The sequence below is a fragment of the Moschus berezovskii genome, chromosome 17, assembly GCF_049115385.1.
Source record: "Moschus berezovskii isolate FMDL1 chromosome 17, NW_MosBer_1.0, whole genome shotgun sequence".
In the NCBI taxonomy this organism is placed as follows: Eukaryota; Metazoa; Chordata; class Mammalia; order Artiodactyla; family Moschidae; genus Moschus; species Moschus berezovskii.
In genome coordinates this window covers 49,960,431-49,968,745 of record NC_142476.1, presented here as the reverse complement: position 1 = coordinate 49,968,745, position 8,315 = coordinate 49,960,431, and the positions used below count along the sequence as shown (strand labels likewise).

The 8,315-nt window shown below is 57.8% G+C and overlaps 1 protein-coding gene across 1 annotated transcript in view; it reads right to left on the bottom strand.

The window, feature by feature from the left end:
- Positions 1-645: 645 nt before the first annotated feature.
- The window catches only part of DISP3 (dispatched RND transporter family member 3), a 35,031-nt gene continuing 27,361 nt past the window's right edge, over positions 646-8,315 (bottom strand). The window contains exons 13-20 of the mRNA XM_055418829.2: positions 7,819-7,949; positions 7,569-7,741; positions 6,441-6,567; positions 5,593-5,738; positions 3,168-3,327; positions 2,456-2,569; positions 1,873-2,039; positions 646-1,008 (exon numbers count right to left, since the gene is read on the bottom strand). Of these exons, the coding sequence (XP_055274804.2) occupies positions 646-1,008; positions 1,873-2,039; positions 2,456-2,569; positions 3,168-3,327; positions 5,593-5,738; positions 6,441-6,567; positions 7,569-7,741; positions 7,819-7,949 (1,381 nt within the window). The remainder of the gene's footprint in view (positions 1,009-1,872; positions 2,040-2,455; positions 2,570-3,167; positions 3,328-5,592; positions 5,739-6,440; positions 6,568-7,568; positions 7,742-7,818; positions 7,950-8,315) is intronic.

Sequence of the window (8,315 nt, the reverse complement as noted above, 5' to 3'; positions counted from 1 at the left end):
AGGACATGCAGTAACCCAGGCTGGTCCTTCTGTCCTCCCAGGCCAGGACCTAAAGGCCTAGGGAGGACCACAGGACCACCCAGCACTGGCCACCGTAAAACTGATGGGGAGGGAGGAAGCAGGGGGTGTGAGGCCCTGCCCTTGAACCCTCTGTGCTCTTCCTGCAGAGTTCCTGAGGGAGGCCACTCTGGCTGTGCCACTGACCCAGCTACAGGTCAGTTACTTTGCCTTCTGATGCCTTGGTTTTCACATCCATAGAATGGGGGCCCTGTAACAACCACATCAGAAAGTTCTTGTGAGCACTGAGGCAATGTGGAAATTCTGCAGAGGGAAGCCCCCTGCAAAATTCACCTGACCCACTGGGAACCAGGTTCAGGAGGGCTGGTCTCTTCCCCTAACAGGGAGAGGCAGGGTTGCCTCCAGTGTCCAGCAGTGGGGAGGGGCAGCCAGCTTCACCACCCAGGAGGAGCTGGCACTGTGATGAAGGCAGTGTGGGTCACACAGGTGGGTGACGTCTGGCCCAGGCCTGGGAACATGAGGAGTTGTAGCCGAGCTGCGAACAAAGTGCCTCTGGGCGCAGAGAACAAGCATCTCGTCCCCCACCCACTGGACCAAAAGTGTGCAAGTCCAGATGTAGTGCCAGGGCTATAGGGAGGTCCCGTTGGGCAGGGGGATCTTATAGCCGCTCCGGAGGAGCAGAAGGCAGGCGCCCAGCCCCAGGGCCCCTGCCAGGAGCACAGCGCCCAGGGCTTTGAGGAAGGAAGTCCTGGTCCGTGTGAAGGAGCCGGGCGCCATGATGCCGAGCAGGGCTGTGCTGACCGTGAGCGTGTAGAGGATGGAGACGCCTGTGTTGAGGGCGACGATCTTGCCGAACTTAGCAAACGGGGCGATGATGCAGAAGAAGAGGGGCACCGTGGCGATGACCGTGGTGAGGGCGCTGGAGACGATGGCCACGCCCACATGCCGCACCGCCTCCAGCGTCCGCCACTGGCGCTGCGAGTGGGCGTCCTGGGGGTAAGTGAGAGAACGCTGGGGCCCCCCCGGGAGGGATCGTTCCCTGCCTGGGCCTTAGGATGGGGGGATGGGCCCTGGGGAAACACGCACGTGCTGTCCAAGGCCAGCCTTGACCCTGCAGGGCTCTGATTCCACCTTCATAAATATGTGTGTCGGGGGCGGGGGAGGGGGGTAATAACAGCACCTGCTCCGACAGCCTTGCGGGAACATAAAACCCGCTCCCCTGTAGCAGTGCCCAGCGCTGGGAACACAGTGGGGGCTGGTTAAACATCGCTATGACAACCAGAACACTGATGATCTGCACCGTAGGTCCTCGAACATGGGAGCCCTGACTGGAACTGATTCCTTCTTTTGACCCAGAGCAGCTAAATGTATAACTGATTTATGTATTTATGAATGCTTCACACCAAAACAATTCCAAACTGGGGAAAACCAAAAACTTTATGAGACCCAGAGCTAGTCTTGGCACTGAGTACGTGGGTATGTCTTCCCTAAGCAACAAGGTCCAGTGAGGGTGAGATGGCCTCAGGGTCTTGGGCTTGAGAATGAGACTGGGAATCAGGGACTTGAGAAATAGGAAGGGCCCTTGGACAGCGCCTGGTCCAACCCCTCATGCTCACTTAGGGAGACAGAGCTGGGGGAGTGGACGCATCCACGGCCCACAGTCATGCTGGGTGCAGCTGCCTGAGAACTCAAGTCCCCTGGTGTGGAGAATGGCCCTGGAAATGGAGGCTCCTGCAACACATGTTGGATGGGAATTGGACACCATGGTGTTCAGTTACCCTTGGGGGGCTTCATCAGCGGCACTGGGGAGGGAGAAGATCCCTTGGGGATGGGTGGGGCAGGTGGGGGGCTCACCTCAGCCTGGTGGGGGGGCAGATTCTCTCCAGCCAGCAGGTAGCCCTCAACCAGATGGACGCAGTAATCCACAGAGGAGCCGACGAGAATGGACAGGGAGATGGCCTCCACAGCACCCATCTCCCAGCCGCTCCAGTACATGATGGTCACCACGAGGCACACGATGCCTGCAGGGGGCAGGGAGATAGCTTGGACCTGGCCCTACCCATACAGTCCTGGAAGGGAGCTGGGCAAATTCAGAGGGTCTCTGGGGAAGGCGATAAAGTCTACGGTAAATCCCTCAGCTCTGGTGACAAGTGAGATGAGGAGGGACAGGGCCTGAGAGGGCTGAGGGAGTCTGAAAGAGGTGACAGAGGGGGCAGCAGCACATCCCTGGGCTGAGACCTGACACCTGGTGCCACCTGGCTCCTCTTGGGGAGTGCACGGCCCTACGAGCAATTGTCACAGAGGCTCTTTTTGCCTGGGGTGGGGAGTGTGTGTGAGTTGGGAAACCTTCACTGAAGAGATGAGACAGTTAAGGGTGGAGACAAACTTGAGACCGCCAGTGAGACCCCTGCCCACTCCTGGCCCCCGGCCCACTTACCCAAGATGCTAAGGAGCACAGGCAGCAGTAGCAGTATGTGGGTGGTGAACACGGCCACGGCAGCCACACAGATGAGCAGGGACAGGGCCAGGCCATACAGGGCGCTCTGCACGCCTGCGAGGGAGAAGCAAGAGCCCTCAGCCGGGCTGCACCACAGGGCACCCGCAACCCCCTCACCCTCGTGGTTCAGAGGTACAGGGGTCACGCAGATCGCCACTGCCACAGCCAGCACTCTGGTGACTTTCAGCCACACGCCCTCTCTGAATCCCCATTTCTTCATTTGTAAAAGGGGATAGTAACAGTAGCTACTCCCTAGGCCTCATATGGAGTTTAAAGAGATAACACGGGCCAGGCCTCAGCCAGGGGTTGGCATCAAGAAGGCCTCCTAATGACAGATGGCTGCTTACAGCAATCACTGGTAATGGTAATGACCATTGGCTGTGATGGCCATTACCATCATTACCATTTCTTTTTAAGCGGGCAAACTCAGGATCAGAGGATGTGTGGCTAGATGCCCCCAAGCAGGAGGGGACCCAAACTCTGGTCTCCGATCGGTGTTGGTAGCCACTGTGTCATCCCAGTTCCTCCAAGGCTCTTGGCCAGAATTGAGAAGACAAGCATGGCTCAGACAGGCCAGGCCGTAGCCTCCCTGGTCTGGGTCACCTGCCACCGCCCGCTGTTCTGGGACCCTGGGGGAGGGGCTGCCGCTCACCTATGATCTCCATGAAGATCTGCTTCCAGTGCTCGCAGGTCTGGAAGCCGTGGTGCAGGGCCGAGTCCTCGGGGAGCATCTTCAGCTGCTGCTGCAGGAAGTTCTCCCAGCGGAGGTAGTCTGAGTAGGTCTGGAAGGAGGACTTGCCCTTGTATGTGGTCTGCGGGGACATGAGCCAGTGAGACGGGTAGGCGGCTGAGGCCTGTTATGCTGCCCTGGTGATGGCCGGTCAGCTCTATAACAGCTGCAGCTTGTCCCTGGACACTTGCAAATGGAGTGTGCCGCATGGGGTGGTGAAGGGTGAGCCCATCCGAGACTACCTCCCACCAGCCTCTGGGTGCACGTGTGACTCTCACAGCAGTGGCAGCAGGTCCCAAAGCAACCAAAGTCCCTGCCCCATTCCAACAGGACCACCTCCAATTCGCAGAGCCCCTGGCTCTGAGTGCCATCACTGGCCCACGCTGTTTCCTCTGCCCGCACAGCCGGCTTCTGCCCCTCCTTCAAGTAGGGTTCCATCTCCTCCAGGAAGCCTTCCTTGATGCCCCAAGACAGGCATCCTCTGGGCTCTTTAAGCCTTTGATGCTTTCCCATCATTGTTCTTATCACTGTCTGGCAAGCTGCCCCTGCCTTCTCCTGGCTGGACTGTGAGTCTGGGAGGGCAGGTGGCCTGTCTGGTTCACAGTGCCCAGCTCTGGAACATTCATGTATATTACTTCATTGATCCAATTCTGCCCTCCCTAAGCACAAACCAGTTCACAGTGAGTCTGTGCGCACGTGTGTGTCTGAGTGCTGGTGGGGTGGGAAGTGATGTCCTGTCACATGGAGGGACCTGAGCAGGGATTCTTCAAACTGTCTGCGGCTTCAGCCTTAAAAAGGAAGGAAATCTGGACACAGGCTAAAGCACAGATGAACCTGAAGAGTATTATGCTAAGTGGAATGAAAGAATCACAAAAAGCCAGTGCTATGTGAGGGATGAGAGTGGTCAAATCCGTGGGGACAGAAGCAGAGTGGTGGCTGGAGGGGGGCCCTGGGGAGTCCACATTTATTGGGAACAGTTTCTCTTTTGCAAGATGAAAGATTTTAGAGATGGACATTGGTGACATTTGCATCACTGTGACTATGCTTAATATTACTGAACTATACACTTACAAATGGTTAAGAGGGCCAATTTTATGATGTATATTTTACTGCAATTTAAAAAAACTACTTGGGGCTTTGAGTGCCTTCTGCATTAGTCTGGGGACCCTTACAGGCTTGGAGGGGGTCTGGGTCTCCCTCCCTGTGGCTGGCAGTGAGGCTGTACATGCACTGAGGGGAGCAGGTGGTGGAATGGAAAGCAGGGCAGGGGCCAGAGAACAAAAATTGCCAGCTTGTCACCTTGTCGTATTATTCTCTTTCCCTGATGCCTTCACGTATGTGATAGACCCTAGCTTCCTGATGACTGCCAGAGGGTGGGCATGGAACTGAAACCTTAATCTTTAGAGGAGGAGCAGGAGGCTGCCGGAGAAGGCAATGGCAAGCCACTCCAGTACTATTGCCTAGAAAATCCCATGGATGGAGCAGCCTGGTAGGCTGCAGTCCATGGGGTCGCTAAGGGTCGGACACGACTGAGCGACTTCACTTTCACACATTGGAGAAGGAAATGGCAACCCACTCCACTGTTCTTGCTTGGAGAATCCCAGGGACGGGGGAGCCTGGTGGGCTTCCATCTATGGGGTCACACAGAGTTGGACACGACTGAAGTGACTTAGCAGCAGCAGCAGGAGGCTGCAGGGGACAAGTGTCCCACTCAAGGACACAGAGCATGGCAAGACTGGAGCCAGGGCTGGACCTTGGGGCTCAGCATGGGGCAAAACTCATAGCATGCCAGGTGCCAGGGCCAGGCCTGATGCCCAGTCGGGATGTGTATGTGTGTGTATGTAGGTGGGTATACACGGGTGTGGCTATATGGGTGCTTCCTTGGCGGAGCCCAGGGAGCATCAGGGGTGAGAGAGAGGAAGCAGTGGGGTGTGGGGATGGCTGGTCCCCTGGCTTCCATCTCTCCTGGGGGGACCCAGCACAGGGGCTTTGTGGCCCAGAACCTGGCCCCTCCCAGGGGCAGAGGGAAGCGTCTTGAACTGTCACCTACCCTCATGGAACGATGTGAACCCTGAGCCTTTGGGAAAGAAGGGAGGTGAGAACTGCCTGGCGTTCTGTGTGGCAGAAAGGCCAGCCTGGTGGTCAGAAAGCCTGGTTTTGCACTTGATGCTGGCATTCATGAATCCCGTGACCTTGGGCGAGCAATTTCATCCCTCTCGGCCTGTCTCCCCTCTAAGGAGAACCCCCTCTGCTCTGCTCTGGGATGGGGGCTAGAGATCAGTGGTGACACTGTACTCTGTCAGGTTGGCACGCTGCCCCGTGCCCAGTTGGTCCACCCAGGGCTCACCGACTCAAAGGCCATGGAGATCCACTGCACACGGCCGTCTTTGACGCCCACAGCCCCATGTGACAGCTGCCCCGGGAGCAGGTGGGGTTCGGGCAGCTCCTTGCACTCGGGGTGCAGCATGTGCAGGAAGGAGGAGATGCTGTAGCCTGCAGGGATGGCAGAGAGGGAGTTGGGGGGAGGACCCAGGACGGGAGCACCTCTTCCCCCATCCCACCCGCCCATCTGAGTGTGTACACACCAGGGGCACACGCTTTCCCCCCAACCTCCTAGTTTAAAAAATGTCTGAAACTACTAGCAATGTCATTGGGAAACCTACAATGCCCGTTTGCCATTGGGGCAGAAACTGAAATCCTGTGCCTTCTCAGAACCCACCTGCCAGTGCAGGAGACAAAGGAAATGAGGGTTCAATCCCTGGGTTGGGAAGATGCCCTGGAGGAGGAAATGGCAACCCACCCCAGTATTCTTGCCTGGGAAATCCCATGGACAGAGGAGTCTGGTGGGCTACAGTCCATGGGTTGCAAAGAGTCAGACAGGATTGAAGCAACTTAGCACGCAGCACATGCATGCCTTTTCAGCAAGAACCCTCGTCTGACCCAGGTTACTGGGTCAGGTTACTGACCTAATTTTGGGAAAGCTCCTCCCACAGGTGTGCCCTGCACACCGCACACCTCCCCAGGCCAGTGGACTCTGTGCCAATTCATCCTCAGGCATGAGACTACTCTCATCTGGAAGGCTCATATAGCTCCCACCCCCGCCTGGACACACACAAACACAGACGAGAGTCCGCAGACACCCCAACACCAGGCGCGTGTCCTGGGGGCTGTCCCCACCTTGGACCTCACACCCACCTGAGGGCAGGCACTGGGCCCCGCCCGGCTTCACCAACTCCGAGTTCCCCGCTATGGCCTTGCAGAGGCGACACAGGTGCCCAATTTCTTTGAAGAGGTCAAAGCTGCTGTCATAGACGACGCTGCCCTTTCCCAAGGAGACACAAGCCAGTGCAGCTGCTCAGTGAGTCAGGGACTCAGTCCTGGCGCCGCCCTGGGGAGGAGCCTCGGGCAGCTCCTGCAACCATCCTGGCCAGCGCTCAAACCCTCTGCCTGGTTGCCCATGGTCCTGCCTGAGCCCGCTCTGCCCCACCCCCAGCAGTACCTCTGCTCCCATCACTGCCCACCCCCACGGACCCCCTCAGTCTCCCTTCCTTGACTTTACTCACAGCATGCTCACCTGGGCCCCTTGCTTTCCCCTCTCCCTCCACATAGCCGAGTCCCACCTGCCCTCCATCACCTGCTTCCTCTCCTCCCCACCTCCCCGTCCCTCCTCTGAACACCTGTGGACTCATGGTCCAGACTGGACACAACTCCTCTGACTTCACATGGCTCTTGAATTACTTTGTGTCTGAAACCCTGTATACCCGGCTGGGCTGATTTCCCGAGGCAGGGGTTATGACCAACGAGACCTATATCCACAGTCCTTTCCACCACGTCTCAGCCCCCATCATGTGCCAGACACACAGACCAAGTCACACCTCTCTCTGTCAGATCCTTTCTCCTCCAGCGCCCAAGAGCCCAGCAGCAGCACAAACATGTACAAAGAGGGAGACTACCCCAGGCGAGGGCCCCCTGGCTGAGGCACACAACAAGGGCTATGGGCATGGGGTGGGGGTGAGGGGCCCCTGCAGGAGGACAGGGAGGCTTTACACACTTGTTTCCCTCCCCTCTGTTCCACCCCTAGTGATGCAGGGCGGCTGGCTCGGTCCCAGATTCCTGGGTGATTCTAAAAGCTTGACCCTGCTCCATCCTCAAGAGAAATGATGCCCCAGGGGTCCAGGGAGGTCCTGTCTGGGTTGGGTGAGTGGTCAAGGAGCTAAGGATGGGGGTGGGGAGCTGGTAGTGGGGTGGTCCTTGCAATGGTGGTAGTTCATAAGCCTGCTGCGGTGGAGCCCTTTGGCAGCTGTCTAGTGTGGGCGCACGTACCGGGTCTCCGATGACATGGTTGTCCACCTGCCGTGTGCGGTTGATGCCAATGATGCCAAAGACCACAAAGACCATGGCCCCCGTGTCCACCAGTGGCCGCACTGCTGGTTTCCCGCAGCCCGTGTTTATGCAGGGGTTGAAGCCGAAGGTGGCGGAGAGGCGGGCCTTGGGTGCTGCAGAGGGAGGCACAGCTGCACAGAAAGGCCAGGCCCAGCCTCCCGAGGCCCCACGGCAGCCTCCCTGCACATACCTTTCTCGCTGGGCACGTAGAAGAAGCCTTTGGTCGGCCCATCAGGGCTGGAGCTGAGCAAGCAGCCGGGAGGTGCCACACACACACGCCCATGGAAAGGGGGCTTGTGGGACTGGGCAAAATACAGCTTCCTGTGGAGGCAAAGGAGGCCGGGACTGAGGCTGGGAGGGCCAGGAGGGGCAAGAGGGGCTGGTGAGGAAAGGCAAAGGCGTGCAGAGGCTGGAAGAGCAACCCAGGGATCAAACCAGCATCTCTGAAGTCTCCTGCATTGGCAGGCGGGTTCTTTACCAGTAAGGCCACCTGGGAAGCCCTCCAGGGGTGCAAGAATTCTGAATGACCTCAGAGCCAGCCTTGGGGTCATTGCTCAGAAGTCCCCAGCACCACCTTAAACTGAACAGTTACAGAGCTCAAGATTCTGTTTGAAGAAAGGATTCCACGCTCAGCTTATTTACCACTGGACTTGATGTAGCTCCAGGATTCCCTGGTGGCTCAATGGT